The sequence below is a fragment of the Scaptodrosophila lebanonensis genome, unplaced genomic scaffold (genome assembly GCF_003285725.1).
Source record: "Scaptodrosophila lebanonensis strain 11010-0011.00,11010-0021.00 unplaced genomic scaffold, SlebRS2 tig00000024-arrow-pilon, whole genome shotgun sequence".
In the NCBI taxonomy this organism is placed as follows: Eukaryota; Metazoa; Arthropoda; class Insecta; order Diptera; family Drosophilidae; genus Scaptodrosophila; species Scaptodrosophila lebanonensis.
In genome coordinates, this window is record NW_022060538.1 from 7274879 (window position 1) to 7302503 (window position 27625).

The window sequence follows — 27625 nt, forward strand, 5'->3', positions numbered from 1 at the left end:
CTAACAACAAACAGCAGCGCTAACAACAAAGACAACTCAAGTAAATTCTTTGCATGCCACGCGGCGCACAAAACAAACTTGGAATTGCAAATTAGATCAAAGGCATTGCACGTTCGTTTGGTCTAAGTATGTACAGACAATTCTAAAGTATTTCTATATATTAAAATGCAATTTCTTGTACATACTCGAAACGAAAATTCGCTTTGGCCGAAAAACTTTGGCATAACTTTTTCGGGGGCCCCAGAATAAAGCGGGCATGTACTCTCGCAACAAATACACATAAATAAATAAATAAAAGAAGTAAAAATTGAAATAAAATATCTAGACAAAACGCTACGCTCGTTTTGGCACATGGCGCGTGTCTCGCATTTCAACTTGCCCAAGTAGTTTGTACATAATTTAAATAATTTTTGCCGGCGCTGACAGCTCAAACGTGCAGCTCGTGTCGTGATTTGATACAATTTTCCAAATACACACACGCACACACTCATAGTCGTATTTAGAGAGAGAGGTATATATATATATATACTGTACGAATGCATTTGGCTCCCAAGCAGCTGGCAAGCTTTGCATTGCAGCTGTCAAATCATTTGTCAAAATGTTGCATATTTCAGCTTCAGTAACGAATTTCAGAAATGTTTTCGCTCTAGCCCGTTCTGCTTGTTTTCGCAACTTTCGCACAACCAGACAGAGACACTAACACACACACACACACGCACACACAGACAATACCGACACATTTGCTGTTGACAGTTGGTTTCGGCTTCTGTCTAAAAACAAGTTTTTATCGTCTAATTGCTATTGGCTTTTATTTTAGACGTGAGTTGTTTTATATGTTTTTCTATTCTTCGATATTGAAAAGTTTCTCATTTAGCTCTGCTTGTTGCAAAATATTGTTTAACAAAAATATTGAGTGCTTTGGAAAAAATTAATTGAATTTCCAAATGGCAGAGATTGGAAATTGTAAACAGCGGCAGGTGTCAGTCACGATATAAATAAATGGGAAAATATTATGGCGTGCATATGGGTGCATATAAACAAGTAGAATAGATGTGGGTTAGTTATTGCCAATATGACCGAAAATTTAACGACGGTACTTAGTGTAGTTTGGAAAAAGTCGCCGATGCTGTTTGCATATAAAGAAGAACTTATCGGTTGCTCAATTGAAAAGGAGAGCGCATGAGAAATGCAAAATAAACAAGAGAGAACGCTACAGTCGAGCAATCCGTCACTGAGTTATATGCGCCCATAGCAGCAGCAAAAAGAGGAAGAAGAAGAGCGAACTTGTTGCAGCAGTTTGGGGGGGGGGGGGGTTGTACTGGAGAGAATTTGTTTTGCTAATATCTTTTCTTAGAATTGACCGAATTGGATAAAATTTTGAACAACATATTCTGAATCAGCAAGACTAGAGAAATCGATCTAGACATGTCCGTCCGTCTGTCCGTCCGTCTGGATGGACGCAAGGATCTCAGAAACTATACAAGCTAGAATAACCAAAGTTGGCATCCAGATTCTCCTAGGTCCGAGTAAGGACGAGTTTATTTTATTTTTTTTTAATTCTAAAAAATTATTAGGAGCGTAAAGGTCAATACAAACTTATTATCAATATGGGCTCAATCGTTACATTGTTCATCTTATTTGGTTATCATATATACATGCTCATTATACAAATTGGCTTCAGTGGCTTTATAAACAACACATATATAGCATTTGTGTGGGTCATCCCTAAGAGAGCGCTCTCACCAAAAACACTATCCTACTTATAATTACAACTCAACACAGAAGGACAGATGAACATCCTAATTTTGAACTATTTCTATTATCTTCTTTTACAAACTCTCACACTACAGTAAAGGGTATAGTTAACAAGAGAGAGCTTTAAAAATGAAATACTTGTATAAGCAAACATTTCTTTCGGCTGAAATGAAGCCCTAAAAGAGTTTCTTAACACCAATTCCAATTTAACACTTTAAAAAAAATCTATAAATATGCTGCATTATGGATATAAAGTAATTATACATAGTATTAAAATAAAACAAGTAAAAAAGCTAAAGTTGGGTGTCCCGACTTTGAAATACTCTGTACATATGTTTAGAATAAATATAGAAATTAAAAATGTAAGAGAATTAAAAAAAAATTTTGGATCGATTTTACTTTTTTTCGTATTCGAACTCACGTAAAGGGTGTATAATTGCACATGTATGTTTATGCTCGTATATTCGTGTCCATGTAAGCATGTTCGCAGTCAACCAAACAGCAACATCAATAACAGCCGCGGGCAGCGCTTGAGCAGCGCTGCAGCAGCAAATATATTTGTGGCTATAACTTCTTGTTAAATCGGTCTATCTTGATGAAACTTGGCATACGGACACATAATTACTAACTGGGGGTATTTGCATTTTATTTTGCAACTTTAGTTCGAAATTCCAAGAATTGCGGAAGTTAGAGAAAATTGCGATTTGCATGGGAGAGGGGGGAGGGAAGGAAATTCCAAAAAACACATTTTCTGCGTATTCACATAAGGCATCTTGGACTTTAAATTTGATATTATATTTGATATCCCTAGGTCTTATAGTCTCCGAGATATAGGCGATTATACGAACAGCGTTACGGAAAACCCCCATAAGGCATCTTCGTGCAAAATTTGGTGTCTCTATCTCTTATAGTCTCTGAGGTATAGTCTCCAGGTGTTCATACGGACGGACAGACAGACGGACAGACAGACAGGGCTAGATCGACTCGTCTTGTCATGGTGATCAAGAATATATATACTTTGTGGGGTCTGACACGCCTCCTTCTGCCTGTTACATTTTCAGCTCCCGCAAACCTAATATACTCTTGTACATTTTATGTACAGAGTATAAACAGGTAATTAAGGAAACTTCAAATATAATAAGAACACTCTGGTCTATCCAATTATCAATTTTAATAAGTATTATAGTCGATTTTTATTCTAGTCCATTTTTATTTTATACAGATAATGTTCCCATTATTCTAGGAAATTGCATTAATTTAATCTTCTACTTCTTCTTCAAAGCATTATGCATCGTAGGCAGCAAAAGATATCAAGCGATAATAGCGAACACATATAAGGACTCAAAAGGCTTTTCACTTTCTTCGTGTACATGGAGCACACATGCCGCAGAAATATTCAATCGACGCCCAATTTACAAAGTACGAGACATTTGAGTGTCACAGCTACTATTAAGATTTATGTATACATATGTTGTTTTAACATACATATATACACATAAAGTATACAAATATGTATGTATGTACATTTGTCGCTCTATTGCGTGCAAAACAAATCAATTAAGGCGCACAATTTTCGTTGACTTGACTTGGCGCATGCGAAATTGTTATAAATTGTCAGCGATTGCGTTCCATTGAATTATTTATGAATGAATTTTATTAGTTGCCCTCATTGGCAGCTCATCAGTGTCTGTTGTTGTTGCTCTGGCAACTTGACATTAATTGCAACAGCGCCACAATGCAGTCGAGTCAATTAAATGCGCGACATTTTGTGTTACATTTGATTTAATTTGGTTGAGCGACAACGGCAGCCGATGGCGTTGCCAGCATGAATTGTCAATTGACTAGATAAATTCATGAATACAACTGCTCCACATGCACACACACACACACGCAGACACACATGTACATGTACACTCACACACACTTGCCACATTCCCACGTTGGTCGGTTTGGAGGCAGCTTTTTGTAATGCGGCACCACTTTGCTTGTTGCCAGCAGCTCATTTGACAGCATTACAACATCATGATCGATGTTCGTTGTTCGCTTTTTGCTCTTTTGATTATCTTTTTTCTTTCTTTTTTTTTATTTGCTCTGTTTGGCAGAAGAAGAAAAACGGCATTTGCCGTTGCCAGAGTCGTCGTTGACTGGCTGTTTGGCTGTTGCTGTTGCATTTGCATTCGTTATCATAAACAAACATCTTGCGTAGTTTCTTTCGCCATTTTCTTTTTTTTATGCTAAGTACCACAATTTTTCGCACGCATTGAACTGTGTCGCTGTCATTGATTGACGACTTGTGGCAATCCAAATGTAGTAGCATTTAAGTTTAACATACTTGTATCGCCCATGCAACATCGCCTTTGCAACTAGAATGCTCTTCAAGTAATGGAACACATTTAAAAGATCGGAATGTGGAAAGATTAATTTAATTTCTAGATATATTTAAAAAGTGTTATACTTTTCAAAAACAGTTTATTTTTTTAACATTTCGGGGGCATTAATAAATTGGGTTGGGAAAGAATTAATTATTTTCCTAATTCTATTTACTGAGTATGTATTGCGTTTAAGTCAAATGTATGTCAGTTATGTCTCATTTGCTTGTTTTATAATTTTCTCCTTGGAAAACATACAATATAGTTGTCTCAAAAATGAATCAACCAACCAATAATTGATAAAGGGCCCTCCTCACATTTACGGTCCAATCATGAATCAGTGTGACAAATAAATACCTTTCAAATTATAACAATTACTAATAATAAATTGATTTATATTCCCCCAACATATACAAAAATGTATATGACAAAATTAATACAATTTTCGAGCATTTTCGATAAAACGGCTAAAATGTTTCAATAAGGGTCTCTAAACAGACAGTATCTTTCGTCAATCAATCACTTTTTTTAGTGATATCATTATCTGTCATAGAGTTATAGGCCAAAACTATTAGACATTTGAATTAAATTCTATTGGTGATATTAATACGGGTATCGACGCTTCTTCTATCCTTCAATCTAATCAATCTCCGAGCTACACAAGTCTCATTAATTTAGTGTTATCATTCGTTGTTGTTTCATTACTTAATGATCGCAATATAATTAAAGTTTGCTTCAGTAAACACACACTACAACAGCAATAATAAACCATGGCAGCTTTTATTTAAGTTTGTGTACTTTATGTCATTAATTTGCTGGCTATTTCATTAAATATTTAATCATTATGCTCAGTTTTTTTTTATTTTCAACGTTCATTTTAAAAAAAAAAATGTTTAAACACATATTAACCGCTTGCTTTTAATTCATAGATAGAGTATTTAAAACTAAGAGTGTCTTATTGTTTTTAATTGTTTACAAATTGAAATGAAATTTATTTCTTTTTCAAACAAAATTTAGCTAGAACCACTCTTCTTGTTGTGATGATTGCCTTTTCCAAGTATCTCAAAGAAAGTTTTTCTTATCCTTGAAAAACTTGTGCCTTACAAAAGTGATTTGCAGGTATTATTTAAGATACATAAGATATAGCTATTCATGGTCAGCTTTGTTCTTTTAAAAATAGTTCCTAATCTTCTGCTCAAATGCATTAAATTTCCTTCAATAATGAAACTAAATGTTGGCCACGGGTATTGCGCCTTTATCGTCCTTGCGAATTAAGCTCATTTCATTTATGTTTAATTATGCATCAGACCAAAACCAAAAGTAGTGCAACCGCCAACGGGGTGGCCAATCCAATGGCCGGCCACGAAACTGTGGGCAACAAATGGGCTCAAAACCTTGAGGCTTTGGGGCTGGGCGAATGAACGTTGGGCCTGCGTTATAAACAATATTAATTAAATATTCATTTCACTGTATTCAAAGCGAAAGTGCTCCACTTTCGACGCTGCGACTGCATGAAGTGGTTGGCCAGCATAGATGTCAATAATGTAAAAAATTGGCAACAAGCTAATCACTCAATGCTGCTGTTGCTATTGTGTTGCTTTAGCTTGCTGCCACAGTTAAATTTTGAATAAATATTTCACAGTCAAAATTTTATTAGATAGGCAAACAATTTGCTTAATTGCTTTGACTTTGTGCACTCTTTGGGCGTTGCCTTTTTGTGGCAGTCTAAAAAGCGAATAAACACAACGCTGCCTGCTGACAACAATACCAACAACAGAAACAAACTGACAGTTAATTAAAATAGCACAATAATTAAAATTTATAAGTACCCACGCGTCTTTAGGCAGTATTCAACTGAAATGATCTAAAGTGCCTGGATTAATTGAAACAACATTGAAAAGCGCCTTGCCATAATAATAGGAACAATTCACGGAGATAAGCGGTGGGTTCTTCAACAAATAAAGTAAGTAAAGTAAACTTAATGACAGGCAGTTTGGCTACAATGCTGGTAAAATCATTGCCTGTTGCTGGGCGCAGAAATTGCAGATGAAAATGAATTTGAATATGGAGAAATAAACTACCAAGTCTCGTTTAAATATAAAATTCAGTGTCTTTTTAAAAAAGATAATTGATGCTCCGGTTAGGTTAAGAAACACACGGTATATCAGTTTCAAATTAGCTTGTGGCTCTAGTGATACTTAAAGGGGTTGCCAACGCCACAAGCTATGTATCCACATGATTACTCCTCCTACACGCTCTCTTCTCTAGCTTAAGCATTTAACTAGTCCATTATGGGTTTAAGTTTGATTAACTTGTTGTGGCTTCACTTGCCAAAACCACAATTTGCATATGTACACCTTGTTTATAGTATCTATTAGCTAAAGAAATTGTAGGGCCATCTATTTGAACAATATATTGAATTTTATCAAAGCTGAAATTGCTTAATTATCATTGCATTAGCAGTAGCGGTGGGTTAAATTTCTTAAGCATGTGTTTTTGAATTCAAAAGGCAATTAACACCCTTAAATTTAATGAGCTTACAAAAATCACGAATAGTTCTTGAATGGAAAGTTAACGAAGCCTTAAATGTCCGTTGTTTTTCATTAGCTCTCTAATGGAAATTCAGCTTAAATCGTTTCAGGCATTAAAGACTTTGGAAACGTAACCACTTACAATAAAAGACCAAAATTTTTAATGACCGGAAAGAAGGAACACTAACTGAATCTGATGTATATTATTAGCCAAATAGCAGTAATTTGCAAATTTGGAATTCACTTGAAAAATCAGTTTATTTTAACAATTCAGGTATATATTATACAGACATATATTCTCATATATATTTTCGCGAATAGCAACAGAGTGAGTGAGAGGCCATCACAAAGCAATTTGCTGACGAATGCTTATCAGTTGCTTGGTAAATGACGGAATGCCTGAATGAATGGCATAATGAATGCCTGCCATTGACATTGTTTGTTTGCATTATTTGCGCTTATTGTGTGTATTATTTTTAGAATTATGCCAAAGAGCAAACAATTGCGTGTTCTTGCCGACAAGAATGACAGCGCGAACGCAAAACTCTGACGCTTTTCAAATGCCACCCAACAGCTACAGCAACAACAACAACAACAGGCGCTCAAGTACGGCCCACGCCATGCCTGGAAAAAGCCTTTGAATGAATGACAAATAAAACAAAAATGTGGAATGCAGACTGAAATGCAAAAATGGAAAATGGAAAATTCATTGACAGTCGTATATGCGCGTATCTACATCTGAATGGCAGCCTGTCTATTATGTCAAGCCGATTATGCTGTGCTTATATAATATGAAATAGCAGCACCTCGTGCTACATACTCGTATGAGGAAGGATGTCTGTTGTGCGTTTGCTGCCTAAACTAATTTTCACTTGTTGTTGTTTCATTGCTTGAAGGCTTAGTACTATTGCAAGCAATCATTATAATTAAATTCGCGTAATCAGGATTTAGACAAAGAATGAATTGCTTTATTTCGTTCGCAGCACATGTGGCGTATGCGTGATAGCTGTATCTATTGCCACCATTGCTCATACGCCCCGTTGAGCAGCAGCCAGTAGTAGTCGGATATTGAATAAGAGCTATACACGTGACAAAAAAAAAATTGGTAACCCTACAACGAACATTCGGTTCAATCATATAATCCTATTCGTTCGTACAAACGGACTCGTCATTTCATACTGACCATGAATATATACAAAACTAACTTGAAGAAATGGATTAAAATTATTTCTGCTGTTCGTCTGTGGAATGATCTTCCGCATAACCTAAAAACAATTAGCAGCGAGACTCACTTTAGAGTTAAGATTCTAGCACACTTACAAAACATTAACTAAATTAACGTTACCAAAAATTATAATATTAACGACACACTTAGTTTAGTAGGCAATTTAGATTAAGTATAAAACTATTAAACTATCCAATTAAAAATATATAATTATAAAGAATAATAAAAATGTTTAATATGAAAACTAAAACTATGATTAAATTGTAATGACTAGCGTAATAATTTAAAAGTAACCGATACTTGTAACGTTAGGATAAGGTTAATAAATAAATAAATAAATATATTAAACAAAAATCTTCAGTGGTGCACTGAACGTGGCCAACTATAATAAAGATATTCCAATATTTTTAGCACGGCCTATGCACACAATTGTTAATTGTGTTGCCACGAAATGCAATGATGCATCAAATGCCAATGCAGTAATTAGTTGAAGAGCCTCAGTGAAGCAACGAACGCTACTTAAACAGCAGCTCTTTGAATGAGTGTTTGTTCGCTTGTTCAACTGGCTGCCACGCGCACTTGTTTCAGCTTAAAGTTACATGCGTCATATGCACTTGGCAAATATCAAATAGCAGCAACAGAACAAATAAGAACATATGGCATGGCAGGCGGCACGACCAGCATAGTAAAGCACAAACACACACCCACAAAAGCACACCAACATACTTACATAGATAGATAGATAGATAGATATAGAAGCAGACACAGTTAAGGGAGTAGCAAGTGAGTAGTGGGCCAAGACAACATTTCAGGTTTGATTGCAAGTAATACCCATACGAGCTTTTGTGCTGCAGTAAAACATCTTAATAATGCAGTCGTGGACAATGCAAGGCAACTAGGCGAAGGCTTAACAACATATAGATGCACAACAAATATAGTAGCATCAAATATCGATATTATTTATTTATATTTAACAAATAAGCCGATAAACGCAATTAAACAAATAGTGCAGTCCAACATGTATTAATTCTAGAAACCGTTTGCTGTCGTTCTCAGCACTAACTATAATTGATGTAATTATATAAGCAATTAATCCATCAATGAACGTTTTAAATCGGATTACATTTGTAAATGTGTGAATATAAAATTGCAGGAATTCCTTGATGTACTAAAGCAGAAAGTACTGGAGGACTGTCATAATTCTGCCATAGAAGTGATACGTGCAACAAGTTTTGTTCGTTAAAGAGTTATGTATTCAAGGTAATCGTTCAAGCTTATGAGAGAGAGATTATAACGAATAGTGTGTTAAAATATTTATGCACAAAAAATTGTGTTATTAAACAAATATTTAAGGACTATAATTATTGGCAAAAAATAACAAACAAATACATTTTAGCACTGAATTGGTAGTTGGGTTTAGTTCGAGAAACATAATATTATTGAATTATTAGTGAAGTTCAACAGAATTGTATTGTGTTTTGATATCGAATTTAAATTATAAACATATAAATATTGGGACTCCATAAGCAGCATTTCCTATTTTATATGATTCTTAAACTTTGTAATTCTTTTACAATGCCTTAACTAGCATACCTACTTCGAACGCAGCTACCTTAGCTACTTAGTTTAATTATTTAGCAGCTTCCTCTTTGAACACGAGTGTTGCCAGATGGGCTACCAGATTACTAGATTTAAACAGTAACGCCTACTTGTACTTATTCTTACACGGCATCCACATATACATATCTTACAGAAATTTTCCCAATGTCTGGCATATTTTTAAAATAAAGTTCTGCCACATAACAGATTTTGTAACAGTATGGTAACGATTATAATGGCAAATAGTGGACCGAAGTTTCTATCAATTATATACAATACAATTATATATATACTTGTATTTCCCATATTTTTTAACAAAGCCCAGCTCTTATGAGACTTTAGGAATGTGTAAATTGTGTGCAAAAAGCTCTCTAACTGATATTCAGTTTAAAATACTTTTATTGATATAAAAAAATAAGCACAATTTTATTTTATTATTTATTTTATTATTTTATTTTATTATTTTTTATTTATTTATAATTCCTGAAATTTAAACCAATTTTATATACTTGTTAACGGATGAATAAATGTGGAAAGCTCATTTGATTAAATAGCATTGCTGTTTAGTTTTCACTGTACTTGCAATTTGTGGCCGCCTTGGTAGAAACATATTTTTTTCCTTTGATTGAGGTCGCTTTGCCGCATTTGCCGTTAGTTTTATTTGAGTTGCCACATGGGAGCGTGAGCGGCATCATGGTCATTGTTGTTGCATCGGCTTTGTTGCATTTGGAAACCGTTGGTAGCTTTTGTGGCATCAGCAAATTTAATTGAAAATGCAATTTCAATGTGTGGCTGCCAAGTGTTTTATTATCAATAAATAAAAATCAATTTCAATTAAAAATTTCGTTATTTGCTCATACATAGAGCTATATATCTTTCTTTTTTCGATCAAATGTAAAAAAAATGTAAAAAGCATTTAAATGCTTGGTGTGTAATGGTGTGGATGTGTAAATTATTTCTATTGTATTTGTGATTATGAGATGAAATTGCAATTTGCATGTTAAATGCAATGGAAAATATTGCCACTCACACACGCATACATTCATAATTTTAGATAGATGTGTTTGTTGGCATTCCAGTTTGTTTTCATAGCACTTTATAATTGCTTTTAAGGCTCAATGCAAAAAGCAGTTGGGTTACCTTTTTGCCGCAAATTTTTGTGCTTGCTACTGATTGTTGTTCTTGCTGTTGTGGTTGACATTTATTTATGTGCTATGGGGAATTATTGGCACTATTGTTGTTGTTGTTGCTATTGCCGCTTGATTTGGTTTATGTGTTGGTAGCAACATTTTAAATCAGTCAAGCGTCAGCGGTTGCAATTCGAAAATTGCAATTGCAAGTGGAATTCTGCAATTGTGCGTCGGCACATTTGGCACCAAATGAAGTGTAAAGACGTGTAATGTGCACAAATGTTATTTTTGTTGTTGTTGTTGTTGCGGCTGATATTTTTGTTGACTAAATGCAGCCAGCAGCAACAGAAATTAAAATTGCATGTTGCCGCAATGACGGGCAGTTCTTGCCTGGCTTGTGACGGGTCTGCAGACACAAGTTGTCAAAAATTCAATTGAAATTGATATATGGAGTATGTTTTGGTGTGTGTTTGTGTGTATATACACTGGTCGGCACAATTATTTTGACGAACTGTACTCACGACTATCGGTGCTGGTTGCTTTTAGTTTCAAGGAATAACGGTACAATTTTCATACGGGATATTGAGTTCATAGCAACAACAATATGTAGGCAAAATATTTTGTCTATTACTCTTCACACCTTTTTTCTACAAATGACAATGTGAGTTGACTGCGGATTCAGGCACGGCATAAGTATTTTGACCAAACCTTGTCGCCGTTTTCGCGTACGTTTTATCAAGTGATACTAAAATAACTTTGGTGTAACAATTTTTGTTGACCTTTTTACATTATTTTCATTAAAATTTGATTCAAAAGTAATCGATACAATGGTAAAAAAGACAGAATTAAGTTATGTTGTTAGAGCCTCAATAGTGGCGAAGTTTAATGCCGGCGTAGCACCAAAAGACATTGCAAATGAATATAATTTGTCGCGGCAAACAGTCCACTATCAAATTAACAAATATAAGACCCACAATGACGTCAAAAACTTGCCTAGATCAGGTGCTAACCGCAAAACAACACCCATTGAAGATCGAGTCCTATTGCGGGAATTTAAAAAAAATATTCATTTAAAGCCGCAAGCTGCTGCAGATCAATGGAATAAGTCGACCAAGACTCCAATCAGTGAGCGTACTGTTCGGCGACGCCTAAAAGAAGAAGATTTTAAGACATACAAAGCGAAGGACATACCTTACATATCAAAGGTGAACAAGCTCAAAAGATTGGCTTTTGCAAAGGAGCATCTGCATAAGCCAAAAGAGTTTTGGAGAAGCGTTCTATGGACAGATGAAAGCTCCTTTGAATATAATTCATCAAAAACAAAGATTTTTGTAAGGCTCCCACAGTTTCAAAGACAAAAAAATATCCCCGTATGTCAAAAAGTGAGCCATGGCGGAGGCTCAGTCATGTTCTGGGGATGCATTGCGTACAATGGGTTAGGTGATTTCGTTCCCATCACCGGCTCAATGAACCAGCAACAATATTTGAGTACCCTTAACGAAAACGCATTCCCTTCCGGTGACAGGCTGATTGGAGAATCATTTATCCTGCAACAGGATAACGCCCCATGCCACAAAAGCAAAATGATAAGAGCATTTTTAAGCGATGTTGGTGTTACTACTCTGGATTGGCCACCACAAAGTCCGGACTTAAACGTTATTGAGAATGTGTGGTCTCTTGTAAAACGTAAAAGAAATGCGTCTTTGCATAAAACCGAAGAAGAAACTATTTCCGAGGTCACTTCTCTTTGGAAAGAGATACCATTAGAGGTCCTTCAAAATTTAGTGGACTCAGTTCCAAGACGTCTTCAAAAAGTTATCGAAGCCAAAGGCGGGTATACATTTTATTAATCTACCATCAATTTCTTATGTTTTGTTTAGTATTAAGCTTTGTTTTTTTTGTTAATATCCATTGTCAAAATACTTATGCCAACCCATGAAAATTACCTTGATTTATAATTTTAAAAGTTCTTATAAAAATATATCCTTTGAATTATTTTTAAGTTTGTAATACCAATATGGAATTGAGAAAAAAAGTTTCCTTTGATATCTTAAACCAATAACCAGTTATTGACAAAAATGTATGATTTTCTTCTCGTCAAAATAATTGTGCCGACCAGTGTATATGTGTGACACAGACGTAAAGCTGAAATGGTGCAATTTATATTGACAATCGCGCATACGACACGTTGAACGTGCCTTGGGAAAAAGGTGCTGCTGTTGTCGTTTCGTTTTTGCTTTTGTTGTAGTTGTTCCGCCAAATATTTTAATTTCGTTTTATTGGTGAAAATATGCGTCTGTGAGAGTGTGTGTGCGACACTTATATTTTCATCGCCGGTAACATAACATTTTTGCAAACTTTTTATGTCTCCACATAAAACAAAAAAAAAAAGTACACCAGCAATAACAGGGACAACAAGCAAGCAAGCGCCAAATCCGAGAATACAAATGTACAAGTATATGCGAGGGTGGGCTGATAAGTTAATGTAATAGTTACGAAGCAATCGTTTCTGAATTATTATTAAACGCTTTTCAAAAGTTTTATTAAAGGGATTTTATTTAAAAGGCGGTAAGAGGAATAACGAGTCAAAGAGCATTTTATTCGAAAAAATACTACAAGTATATATAGAAAAAAAAATTCTCGTGTGTAGAGCGCTTTCGTGGGAAGTACGTTTCAACTTATTACAATAGTTTTGTGAATTATTCTAACCAAACCCGTAAGTGTATCCAATTAACTAGTTGAGTGAACTAAACCCCATTATACTACAAATTAAATAAGATATGTACTCATTCGTGTACAGGATTGTTATTGTTTTATATCATTAAGTTTACTTTTAAAATAGTAAATGATAGCGCACACTACTTTTATACTTTATACTACTTTTTAGCTTCTAATATAATTCTATATCACACGCCACCAAATAACTCTTCAGACCCTTCTCGTTCATTACGCATTCATATCTGTATTTCTGAGCAGAAAAGTATGCGTATGACTGTTAAGGAAGTGTTTGCATTTTTTACGAGCTGCCAACTATGAACAATTCCAGGCCTTTATAAATATTTAATGTGCAGGCAGCAGCAGCTGCCTTCGTTTAATGTGGCTCATAAAATGGTGTAGACAGCACACAGCGCCTAAAAGTAGGCAACATCAATCATAAAAGACAATAGAGTATATGGCTCGGCTTCTTAACAAAGCCAAATAGAGGAGAGCTATCTCTTGTGCTACTGTTTGACCAACCAACCAAGTAGTGGGCGGGGCTCTCTTTATATATACATACGGATTTGGGTATATTGCGCATACGCCGCATTGTCAGCCAAAATTAATCATTGACCAAACTACACAAAATGTAGCCATTGTTGTCACGTGCTGGCTGTGTCATCAAACGATTTTAAATTTGGCGAAGCACTTTTTGACTTTACGCCGACGCCGTGTTGTGGCTGCTGTTGCCAAAATTTATGTTAATTTCGCGTCTAGACGCATGTTGGGCTTGGAACCGTGTCCGCTGCAGCCGTCAAACAATAAAAACAAATGAGCGCCACAAAACATTAAGCAGGCAGGCTGATACTCGTATTGCTTTGCATAGGGGTCGTTCGCACGCTTTACACATACATACATTATGAATAAAGCGCCATATATAAAATTTAATTGTCAAAACAATCAATAAATTTGCTTTATAGCCGGACTGCCTGTCGTTTCGACTGCTGTCAAACTAATGGCGCTTAGCTTGATTTGCTTATCTAATGTGCGTGCTGTGGCTGCTTTTCATTTGGCCATGTTGCACGCTCAAGGCACTTTTATGTTACTGCGGATTGAATTTGTTGTACACACAATATACACATATCACTTAATTCGAGTGCTGGTTTGAGTGTAGTTGGTACACGCAACCAACGTCCATTTACTTGTAGGTGGACAATTTTCTAAATTGACTTATATGTGCTATTATTGAACGCGATATAAACGATTGTCCACAGTTGCAGCCACGCGCACTCACACATGTCTCCTAATGTTATTAATTTTTAATATCGTCGTTATCGCTGCAGGGCCCAAGAAGTGCGGTAAATGGACTTTTTGTTTTCATTATTATTACTTTCATTCCACATTTTGGTTTGAGATTTAAGTCTTGACGCAGTTGTGGCTTTGCACTTTCATTAAACGTTGCGGATTTCTGTGTTTCTCACTTCGTAGAAATTCAGAAAAATCGTTTATTAAAAAAAGTAGAAAAAAATGCATTGGCATGACAACGCAATTTTCTTTCTACAAGTAGCAAAAAGCGTTGCAAACTAATGACAATTTTATATACATATAAAAACCCGCACAAAGGGGAAGTTCTCATCGGCTTTAGTTTATTGCATCATAGAGTGGCCCGCCCTGTAAGTTACAGGTGCGATAAATTATTGCACAACAAAAAAACAACTCTTAAACACCCTGTACTCCTACAAGAATTCAAACAAATGTGAAACCAATTCATTAAAATGAAATTAAAATTATATTAAAATTTTTAATTAAAGAATTAGAGCCTTTAATTTATATGTTTTCAATACAGATTTAATAAATATGTATTTAAATGGCAAGAATAGGATTAAATTAAACAAGGCAAGCCACGCTATACTTATTTTTCTCGACCAAATCATCTGGATGAAAGGTATACGTGTAATTAACTCTTATTTAAGGCGACAGAGTCACTTACTTCTGACTTACGTTCTTCTTTCGAATCTACCGCTATTTATCGCTTAAGCTCTGGCGCTGTCTTATTGAAAGATTCCGAAACTGTACGGAAAAGACAAATATATATTTTACGAGTCCATGTGCAATAAATTCAATATATCGAGCCTGCTTATTTAGGCCGAGAAGTACATGTAACATATTCATAATTCTATGAATATATATTTTTTGTTTTTAAATAAAGATATTTTCGCTTTTTCTCTTTCTCGCGGATATTATTTATTTTTCTGATTGACGTTTACATTTACGTACAATTTTTTAAACTTTGGGCGATTAACGCCAAGGCTCGAAAATAAAAATAAATGGAAGGTATTGAATTGACAAATATTCAAGTTGAGTTAATAATGCCATAATCAAGTGCCAAAGCAAGGATGACAACAAAAACAAATATATATGTATTGTTTGAAGCCAATAATTGGCCAACAAAAAAACAGCTGTCAAGCAGACAACGATAAGTGAGTTAAATAAAGTGGCAGTAATTAGTAAACAAAAATAACATACGAGACAGTAAAACAAGATGAGTGCGAAAGAAATTAGCCTACCCAGTAGGTACTGCTGAACCATATACATACATACGTACATATATACTTGTATACATATATGTCTTTGAATGTACATTACGATATATAAGTATGTATGCATTTATATCTGCTTTCATTTACTTGTATGTTGTGCGTCATAATTTAAGGAACATGGCAACGAATGAAACTCACTTACTATTTGTTCTTTTTATAGACCAAATAATGAATCCTCATATTTCACGCGTTACGTTCGACTGTCCATCAGTCAGTCAGTCAGTCAGTTGGTCGGGCTGTCAGTCTGTCAGGCTGTCTAGAAGCCAATCATTCAGTCAAATAGTCGCTCACATCTTCTGATTAAATATTCCGATTAAATATTTATCTGCTGACGCAGCAACGCGTCGCTTAAAACACATATTTCATATGATGCCATTGTTGTTGTTGTGGTGGTTGTTGTTGTATGCTTGTTGTATTTGCATACGTCAAAAGCAGTTCACTTTAAGTGCAAAGCAAAAACAATAATAATAACGACAACGACAACAACAACAACAGACTACCGGTTTTGTGCGACCAACTGACAGTCGCGGCAATCTCTCGGATTCCCACAGCAGTAGCAAAAAAATAAAAATAAAAACTTGAACAAATAAGTAAATAAACTTTCAGTCAATACATGACCCTTCGCCGTTGTTGTTGCTGCCCCAACAGCATCGTTTGCGCAAGCTCTACTCCTATCACTATTGGTTGTTGTTGCTGTTGCTTTTGCCGCTTTGTTTATGCACGGCAAGTGTTAATGATTTGTGCTGCTCTACTTGTAGTATAGCCGCAGCGGAAATATATGACAACAAGTGCTATCATCAACTTATGATTATTACCTCACACCACACAACACCACACCGCAGCAGCCACTAAGCAAACAACGACGGGCTGCCCATCATCGCACAATGTGGCCTAAGCAGCCCAATTCTCGTATGTTACCAAGTAGCACTGATTGTTTTATTAATTATGATGTTCTGTTTTTAATGAATTCTTCAAAAAAGCATGAGTTGTGACTATTGCATTAATTTATAAGAATTTCCTTGTCGCACTAGAAACTACTAAATAAATAAATAAAATAATGATCAAAAAACTTATAATTTAAGTCGTTGCTTTAAACACTTATTAAGAAAAGTTGCTTTAGTTTGTTAGCTATTTACTAATAGTATGTCTTAATAGCTACGAAAGCTAAAACGGCTAATGTCGAACGCTTGTTATTGTGCCACAAGCTCAAAAAGTTATTAAATTATACCAGGAACTCGCATAGACGGTGTTAAAACAAGTCTAGCAGCAAAAAGCTAGTTAAATACAAGTAGAAGACAAAAATAAACGAAACAAACTGCATTCAAAATGTATTTCAACATGAATTACAAACCTATTTCACATATAAATTGTACATCTGTGAATATTTTGTCAGAGTAATAGTAAAAATCACAAACGAAGCAATTGTTTTACACGATTTCGTCCTAAGTTCATAAGTTTGCAAGTCACCAGAGGTGGAACAACAAAACCTAACAGTTGATCTTCCGATAAAAATGTCATGAAGCGAAAGGGATTTCAATCATTTTTGGCACCATAAGCATCCTCTCTAAAATACCAAAACTCATTTAGCGTTTAAGGTATTTGGAAATAAAGGAATTTAATACCAACAACTATTTTCTTTGGGGTTTTTTTTTACCGGTGATAGATTTACCTTTTTATGTATTGTATTATTTACTCATATTATGTTTCTTTTATGCGCAAAAAGGTTATCAAAATGCACGAAATTGATTTTTTTTATTGAATGATTTCTTTCTACCTTTCTAGTGGACAAGCGAATTGGGAAATCGAAGAATTTTTACGTACACTTTATCTCAAAAAGCTTTTCATTTTCTTTTGGACACTGGGATATTGGAGAACATTATATACTTAAATCATTTTCAATAGAATACAATAGTATTGAAGGCTCTTGATATAGAAAATGTGTTTATTTACAGCTAATAAAGCATTTGTTGCAAATTTAAAAAAAAAAATAGATTCAAACTGAAAGGAACGAGCTGTTCTACTTTTTAGGCATGAACGCCAGCGCTTAACTTTGGCTTATCAATTAAAATAAGTTCTAAATATTAAAATATACTAAAGTGCCGAAAAAGTTACCAGGTGAGAGGAATGTCGATTAATATTTACCCCCATGTATGTGATAGAAGCACAGTGTGCCTCTTACAAATACAAATATTTACGCATACTTGTAGGTACACATAATACGAACGAGTTCATACCTGAAATGAAATATAAGATAATAAATAAATATTAGTTATTTGCAGTTTCATTTCGAACGTAAATTTCTATTATTTGGTGACAAACGAGAAAATCACGCGACCTGAAGACTTGTGACAAAGTTGTTCTTGTTGTTGTTGCCGCTTCTGCTTTTTGCTAACGACAGCATTGGCAGCAATCAAAGTAAATGTAATTGGCAAACAACAATTGCTTTGATTGCAATTACAGCAAGAAACCAGCAACAACCAACAACCCATACACCCATACAAGGTACAGCTGACAAGTGCACGTACATATATGTACGTACGTATGTATATGTGGTGTACGTGTACTTAAACATATACGTGTGTATGCACACACATAAGTGTGCAAATAGAAGGGGCATGCTGCAGAACGCAGCTGCAAGCTGCAACACCAGCGACAAATTAGGTCACACAGCTTCGTCCGGGATTCCTGCCGGCAATGCTGGGGCAGCTTTTGTTACTCCCATGTTGTTGTTGTCGTTGTTGCGGCTGCTGATGGTTTTGCTGCTGCTGGAGTAGCTGGTGCGTGCTGCAATTGGAGATAAGCGGCCACAGCAATGCACTGATAAAGCGCAACGCTTTAAAGTTGCTTCGTGTTTCCACGCATTTGTGCCTTCACCTCACTTTTCCTCTACTGTTTTGTTTCTGTTGTTGGCCCAGGACATGGCCACGGGGTGATGTGTCATTCGAGCTCCCCACTCAAGTATGAAGTGGCATTCTGTACACTTAAACAAGTTGGTGCCTAACTCAAAAACATCATTTCAACATACTATACATAGTATAAGTAGTTAGTATGAGCAGTTTCATACAAAAACATTGAACAGAACTTTACTTCTGTAACGTGAGTACTCGAAGCAAATATTGGCTACTACACGAATATTTGTTAAAGTAATTTTGAAGCAAATTTTAAGAAATCAAGAAATAATATTTGTTTAGTTTATAAGGTTACAATATTTAAATTCAAATTTGAATCATGACTACGTATTTCGTTACGCACTGTGGAAATAAAAGCTGCTTTACATTATAGTTTACGTGGTATGTTTTCTAATATGTTTTTAAAATCACAAAGTCTTTTTATATTTTCATTAACTGATATTTAAGTTAAGGTAAATTCCTTACTTAAGAATAGTTTTGGAATGTTATGAGCACAGATTACCAATTAATAATTTATAAAATATTCAAAGTTCATGAAACTGCGCATTTGAATATTTTTCATTTCATTTATTCACAAAAATTGGCTCATCAATTGGAATGTATCTATAATTAGTTAATAATAAAGAATAAAGGTTATAAAACCTTATCAACTTAATTATATGTATATAAAGTGTGTTTTTACAGTTTATAAGACGTTCAGGTCAGTTTCTAATATGTGACAAAAGCGGGGGAAAATTTAATCAAAAACCCATGAACTGAATACTTTTTGGCACCAACTGTTACAATTCTGGAACACCCCAGACTGTATTTTTCAAAGTGTTCTCTAGAGCTGAGCTGAGAAGAGCTGAACTGAGCCCAGTCGACTAGAATCGCGTTGCCTGGAATGCGAGACGACTTTGCTTGTTGGCTGATAAAATGCCGGCTAGTTGTATTTTTGCTAGCCTAGACTTCGGCTAACACTCACTCACAGTAGTTGCTTGACTAATTAACGTGCTTAAAATGCGTGCTGGGACATGACGAGGCTGCAAATAATAGTACAATACAATAGACCAGGCTGACTGGCAGACGGACGGACTGCCTGTAAGGCAGACCACATGGCATGTTTCAAGTGGCAGGCAAGCAGGCAATGCGGTCAGTCAGAATTTGCTTTGCTTTGTCAAATTGCGTGCCATAATTAACAGCAACAGCATACAAACATGCATATTAACTGTTTACCATACAACATACAAAGTAGTGCCTACAAAAAGTTGTTAGTTGATAAAGAGAACACACAGCCCAGCAGCAACAGCAACAACAGCCACAGCACTAATAACACCAACAAGCCAAACAAAGTCGCGTGATTGTGAGCGGCCCACACGGCCAGTTTTAACTGTCAGCTAGCACATACAACTATTTACATACTTGTTCAACATTTGCGGTCAACGTACTTTGCACAATTTGCGGGCCCACATTGGCTAGCCACGTCAAAGTGGCAAAATCTGACAGCACTAGCTGAACAAATATAGTAGTATAGTCAAGGGTCTTGCGATCAAGTCGATGTACGACGAGCATTTGCCAAGCGATGTCGTTGTCGCTGTCGCTTCCATTGCCATTGCTTCAATGCAATTTAATTTATAATTTATTTTGCATGCATTTCTGAGATTGTAAAACTTCCATTACCCCAGCCAAGTGCTTTGATAGTTGCGCTTCAACAATAAATTTGAACACTTTATGTGGGGCGAGTGGCCATTTGCAAAGTGCTACTGCCACCGCTGCTGCTTCTGCTGCTGCTGCATCAGCAGTTGCAGCAAGTAGCCAAAGTTTACTGAATACCAAACAAATTTAATTCCTTGCTTTATTCCATCTTTAAGTGACTGCTGCGACAACAGCACCAACAACACCAACAGTGGCGGGTTTGGAGCTTCAGCATAATCAGCATTATGGCAGCGCAATAAGGATAAATTTATGTGCGTCGACTGCATTTGTGGCAAGCATCGCAAAAATATCGGCTGCCTCGCCGTTTTTACAGTCTTCCATTCAAATGCGTCGTCATTTTTTTAATGCGCAGTCGAGCGCATAGCATATGAAAACGAGAAAGATGATCCAAATTCCAACATCATTTTCTCAACTTCACAAATGCTACCAACGCTAAAGATTAAATAGTTAGTGCTTTGGAATCTAAAACGTTCGACTGTATAATACCCTTTGTTAGACTTGTCCTCATATGGTGCCTTCTGTGGAGATAACAACGTCTATCGACTGCGGAATTATGACTCTTTTATACTTGTATACTAAAGCCAAAGTGTCATGGTCGGGCATTGAGTTGTGCTTAAGATAATAAATAATAATAATAATAAATCTCATCCGCAAACTTGGATTTTGGATGCCAGGGATCGATTGGAATATGGTGTAAAAAATTAAAATTATTTTTCAATCTGAGTGTTCTTATGGCAGATGTGTATTATATAATTAGTCCATTGGTTGGTATCAATATTAGGCACTCTTTTCAAACATTTTGCAAGAAATAATATGTTTTCGTTAAGATTTGGAGGACACATATATCATAAAAAATAATAACATTTTAGCTGCAAAAAAAAAAAATGTTTGAGACAGCCCATTTTAAAATTTTCCACATAAAAAATCTTTGAATATTTTAAAAGTGATAGCAAAAGCCTCTCCATAGAGAATATTATCAATATAATGTATCTAACGGATGATATCCTTAGTACCGTTAAAGGGCAAGTCAACATTTCGCCTCATGTGGACCAGATTATACCAACTCATCTGTATATAAGTGAACGATTTTGTAATAGTGAGAATACTCATTTTGTGTTGCAGCGATATAATTGTTTAAAATCTGCACAATTTCCGATAATACGATATATCAACAACCAGATCAGAAGAAAGAGCAATGCATCTCTTTAATATTCAACTACTAAGTACATACATTTTGGGCAGCTTCTAGCATTACCATACCTCTGGGGGTATAGTGTACACACACACAGTAGCGTGAGCAAAAGTCGGTGAGTAAACGCACTTAACAGTGGCATATCAGTAGCAAACAAATTCATTCAATTAGGCAAGTTTATGGCGCAGTAAAAGTGCATTTAAATGGGGCGTGGCCAGTTCTCGAGTCCGTGTGTACTCGTAGATTACAAGTACATACTATATGTATGTATGTATGTATGTATGCAGAAGCATTGCCTTTGGCGAATTGAAACGCATCATGCCATTCAGGGCCATGTGAAATGCAATCTAACCTGATAAGGTCAAGCGCTGACAGGGCAGACTAAAACTGAACAATCAGATGTCGCTGCTCTGTGACGCACTCAGGCGCCAGTGACGTCTGCACCACCACCATTAACAATGGCTGTGCACAATGATAACAACCTATTGATCTGATCTGATCTGATCGTTTCAAACATAATGGTCTGTTTTATATTTAAAAGCTGATGGTAATTAATTTCTTTTAAGCTTGCAATACATGAAGAGCCAAAAGTTTGTTTTATTTTACATTTTCCTATATTTAGCTTTTGTTGTACTATAAACAAATGTCTGTTTATGTTTTCTTTTTCGTGTGTGACTAAATGCCTATACAAATGATTTCGGCGTCAAAAATAGTATCCACAATATATTTCAACATTACGAGTCCAAGCTCTAAAGTATGTGAAACAGCAGTCAGTGCGTATTAAGCTAGTACTGTCCTTCAAGTGAACTGAATGAAATACTTTTGCACTTCACATTATTTCATTCATTCAAACACCCTTTTGGCTGAAGCGGGCGACATTATCTGGCCAACGCAGTCGTATATCTCATGGTTAATCCATATTTGTAAATCGCCATCAACCATGAGCGCCCCGAAGATTCGACTCAGTCTTGCCTTAGCTGATGTTGTTGCTAACGTCTATGCTTCAGGTGGTATTAGGAAATATTACAACTACATATATCCTAATATTTTACAGGTCAGCCTTAAGGAACAGCTAATTACAAGCTTCGATGTATTCCAAGCCTTAGATACGCGCAACAAATTTTTAAAGATAGGCTGTCATTTTTTTTTCAGCCAATGGCATTTGGCGCTTGTTTAGAAACACATATTATACATATGTTTGTACAAAAATCCACTTGAATTTTGTTTGTATTTTATTTTTTCTATTTTCTTGCTCGTAAAAGTATTGCAAATATGCGAGGAATGGCTCCGCCCATGCGTCCCAACTGCTCTGAAATATTACATTTGGACGAATTGAAATTGAAATTTTGTGCACGTTTTTGTCATTTAAATCTGTTGAGCGGGCCTCAAAGGCACAAAATGTGCGCCGGTAGGAGCGAGTATTGCCAGCCGAATGACTGAATGACGAACTGAACGAAACACCCTTGCCACTAGAACGACTTGCCGCCCATGCCATTGCCAGCAATAAAATAAATAAAATTAAAATTAAATATTTGATTGAACGTTGTAAAAATGCTAACACGCTCCATCGTGGGTAGCGCGGCACATTAAAGACCACACCACACAATGAGAGAGACAGAGAGTGGGAGAGTTCCAGGAGGGTGAGTGCAGGCAGTTCACATAAGGGGCTTCTTGAATAGGCCTGGGAGCAGCTGACTGGTTGTTGTTTTTGTTACTATTGTTGGCAATGAATGGCAGCATGCCACGCATATTTAAAACACACACCAGGCAATGAGCACAGTAGAATTGCCCTAAATGTAATTACTCTCGGAACTGCAAATTAGTTTTAAATATTTCCTTGTTTCTCTTACATTTGTATTCAAATTATATATTTAATCTCTAATAATATTTAATTAAAGGAACGTTTGAAAAAGACGACGTTGCGTAATTTTAATTTGAAAATTCGAATTTTTACTTTAAAATGTTTATGTGTGGTAGTCAAGAGAAATTGTTTGGTCAAAATTCGCTTATTTAATGGTTGAAAAACAATAGCAACACGAAACAGAAATTTCATGAAATGCAATCGTAAAACATCGATGCTAGCAACAAAGAATATTTCGCGGTTTAGGATGAAGACTATGTTACTGAATAAAAGATAAATTTGACAACAAAAAGAGCGTGTTTATCAAAAGCCATGGGAGTTGTTAATTGGCCGTGTATATTACAATCGGAATTATTTTAATGTTAAAAAAAAAACCGGTGCGCTCTCAACTGTATGAAGAAGTGGAACGGCTAGATAAGATTTCACAGCCACAGTCACTTACTTAAAAAAAAAAAAAAAAAATGAAAATTTCCCACACATTTTTTTAAACAATTTCCGCTGTACATGCAATTTTTACATGTATGCGTGTGCAGTGCTCATTAGATATGTATATAACATATATATATATATATATATATATATATATATCTTTGGATGCTGTCATGAGTGTATTTTCTATGTTGGTATATAGGTAGGTATATAGAAGTGGCGTCACATATAAGAAGCAAGAATCGTTTGTAATCACGCAGCCATGCCAGAAGCAGCAACAACAACAACAATAACAATAAAATCGCAGACACACCCGCACACATACACACACACTCAGTCAGTGGAACGTGACAATGGAAGGAAGAGTAAGGGAAGCACCAATAGCAACAGCAACAGCAACAACAACAACTCTACGTAGATTGACTGCCACCTGGCGCTGTCTGAAGGTGACCTTTACGCTGGCCATAATTTTGTTTCTGACTTTAAATCGCCCAGCATATAGCAATTTAAGCTCAAATTATATGAGCGGGAGCAAGAGTCTAATGCATAATTCAGCATAAATTTATTGAGACTTAATTGTTAAAGTTTGTGCGTCGAGCAACAGTTCAAAGAAAATTTCTATAAATAAGCGGAATTACGGGGCCTTCGCAAAAGAAGCAGCCGAAACAGAAGTCTCGCTGAACCTGAAATCAACAACTGGGCCAAACGACCCTAACAAGAAGCTACCGGACAGCGACTCGAGATTCTGTCGGGCACAGGTCCAAGGACTGAACTAAGGCAATAGAGCACTTAAAGCTGTAACATGAAGCATGAAAATGAATAAGTTGCTTGAGCGCAAACATTTAACGCTTCATTAACTTTAGATAACGCACAGGCGCCAGCCAGCCAGTCAGCGAGTCAGTGAGTCAGTCACCCAGATGAGGGCGAACTTGGAATGGTTTCTCATCAGAGCGGTGTGCAGATAATGGCAGGACACATACGAGTACACGTAACACGGTGTCTCCTCTTAGCACTCACAATGATGTGCAATTAAAGTGAGCGACCATCGATAAGTAGAGCCAGAAAAAATCGATGGCACTTAAACAGCGAAACGGGAGCACAAGGTGCGAACCAACAAGAATAGATACTTCAGCACGCGCAGCACTCTAAGGATTTGCGGCTGCCCAAAAGTATGTTGCGGCAATGCGGCTGTTAGGATAGTTTCTATGCATCTTTTTTTTTTTTATTGTAAACTAGGGTAACTAAAATTATTGCTGCATAAACTCAAGTTTGCTTGTCAGCAAATTGTCAACAAAATTTATTTCATTTCAAAAGTATCCAATCAATAGGACCCTTCTTCGAATAACACAACAAGACAACACTTCTGTGGGGGCTAATTTGTGGGCATGCGATTATAACATTCGATATTTCCCTCCAAATAAATAATACCTTACACCTATTCCCTAGATAGCTGTGATTTATACAAGTGCTTTAATGGTTTCTATAAATAAATCGAGTATGGCATGAAAAACACAAGTCAACTGTAGTTCTGATTATAAATCATGTCTCTTGATTTAACGTAGATTATAAGTATTAAATACAGAATCCAAGCCATCCTCCCTAAACCCACAATTAGTTTAAAATAACTTTAACTTACAACTTAACGTTTTTCTTCCACAGCCAATATTTACTGTACATTTATTGTAGTGACTCTTACCTTCTCTAGCTTTCAAGTAGACCGTATTGGCCACAATATTCTCTAATTCCATTAGTTCCAGGTTGGCGGTTTTTTAATGAATCCTTTTGCGCTCTCGAAAAAACCCTTTTGCCTCCTGCTTGCAATTATTGTTGATAGTGCTTAATGGGGTTTTTGTGTTTGTGTTTTTGCTTGGACCCTTCGCCTATCAATTTGCTACTGAATTATACTTTATATGTCTGGGTCCGCCAATTACTTCCGCTCTTGAGTAATGGCTGCTATCATAAGTGCACGTGTCCTTAGACGATAAAATCTCTGGCAGTAGTAGTAGGCTGGCTAATTTCTGGCCGTCGTCTAAGCTCCAGCGTTGCGGTATATAATGGCACGGTTACAGACACAGGCTTCATTTAGGTTCACGCTTTTAATTTTCTTCTTGAAAATTGTCTTTCAAGTTGTCAAGTTGCCAAGTTTTTGGTTGATTGGCTGTGCTGTCGAGTTTTCTGTTACTCTCACTAGTTAAGCAGATTGTGCCCTTTAGCCTGCAAATAGAAAGAGCAAATTCTACACATTAGTTAATTGATTAAGTAAATAGGTAGAGAAGCAGGTACACATGCTTCGTTTTCGTAACACGAAACTACAGTTGATAGATTATGCTGGCAAGTAAGCCGCAAAAACCACAGCAAAGATACATTGAAAAAGGCAAAGAGACCACAATTCCCCACCAGCATGAGGCTTGTATGAAAATTTAAAATCATGTTCAAGCTGCCTCTCTGTCTGTTTGTTCACACTTCTAAGCCTAGGTAGTTGGTGCGCATCATGAGCACTCATTTGTCACCTGTTTGTAACAAAAGAATCGCTGAAAGTGCACTTTATAGTGTAAATAGTTGCTTATATCTTGCGGTTGTTATCCTGCAGACTGTCTGCCACTTCAAGGCAAGAATCACCAACATATTTTATCACGCCCCTACAGCTTAACGCTTTGTTATGTCTAACCCCAAAAAGTTCTGCAATGCTGTGGTCTCGCACTTGTTAATCATGCTCTAGAATATTTTTGTTGCTGTACTTATCTCCTCTTTACACGCACGCTCCTCAAGCCAAGTGACGTGTCACGCAGAACTAATAGCAAAATAATTGAATGACACACGTTTTCCTAAAGCCAACACACGTGAGCGTGTCGGCAGTGGGGACAGATAGTATCTCCACAGTCTCTTGTGAATAGTAAAGTCTGTTGATAAAGACTTGGGGTTGTTTGAATAGTTCTTAGCTTAAAGCATGATATGACATTTATTATGTGTTGGTTTTAGATAATTTCCATTTTTAGGCACATTTTCTGCAAAGCTATTTTTAAGGCCCCCGTGACTAATTTCAATTGCGAGCTCTTCGTTTTCAATTTAACGGACGCATTCACCGAAGCAATTCGCATTCCATTATTCATTTGTTCTTATTGATTAAATTATCATACATACTCGTATGTCTATAACTCTAACGCTACTTAAAATATACATCATTTACTTCGATATCAAACATATTGGACAATTCAAATGTTAGTGATCAGGTTGATAGGTTCAATATTGGAAAAAGAACAAGATATGGCTAAACGAGTCTAAACAAAAAACGAACAAGAACGGACTTTTGTCAGAAAAGAACGAGCAGAACCATTCCGATTGAAGCCTTATCGGAACACTAACTTCCTCTGTAGAGAGTGCAAATAAAAAGAAAATCAGAGAATCGCCTAGAATTAAGTGGACAAGTAGCTCACTTTTTGCTGCGTAAGCTTCCTCAAGCATCAGAACTTCTGTTTTTCACATTACGAACGTTTCAAATGCAGTATTTTGTAGCTTTACATGTAAACTGTAAGGGAACCCCATTACAATGTAACGCTACCTTTAAAAGAATTATGTTATGTTAAGTATGAAACAAAAACTTAGAGGGTCTCTAAATGCCATAGGGAACCTTTG

General features: G+C 36.0%; 1 protein-coding gene across 2 annotated transcripts in view; it reads right to left on the reverse strand.

Annotated features, from left to right (window-relative positions):
* LOC115621099 (G protein-coupled receptor kinase 2) overlaps positions 1-27625 on the reverse strand; it is a 107118-nt gene that overhangs the window by 25260 nt on the left and 54233 nt on the right. For both annotated transcript variants that reach the window (XM_030514637.1, XM_030514638.1), the window contains exon 3: positions 25689-26206. In XM_030514637.1, the coding sequence (XP_030370497.1) occupies positions 25689-25740 (52 nt within the window). In that variant the 5' untranslated portion in view covers positions 25741-26206. The remainder of the gene's footprint in view (positions 1-25688; positions 26207-27625) is intronic.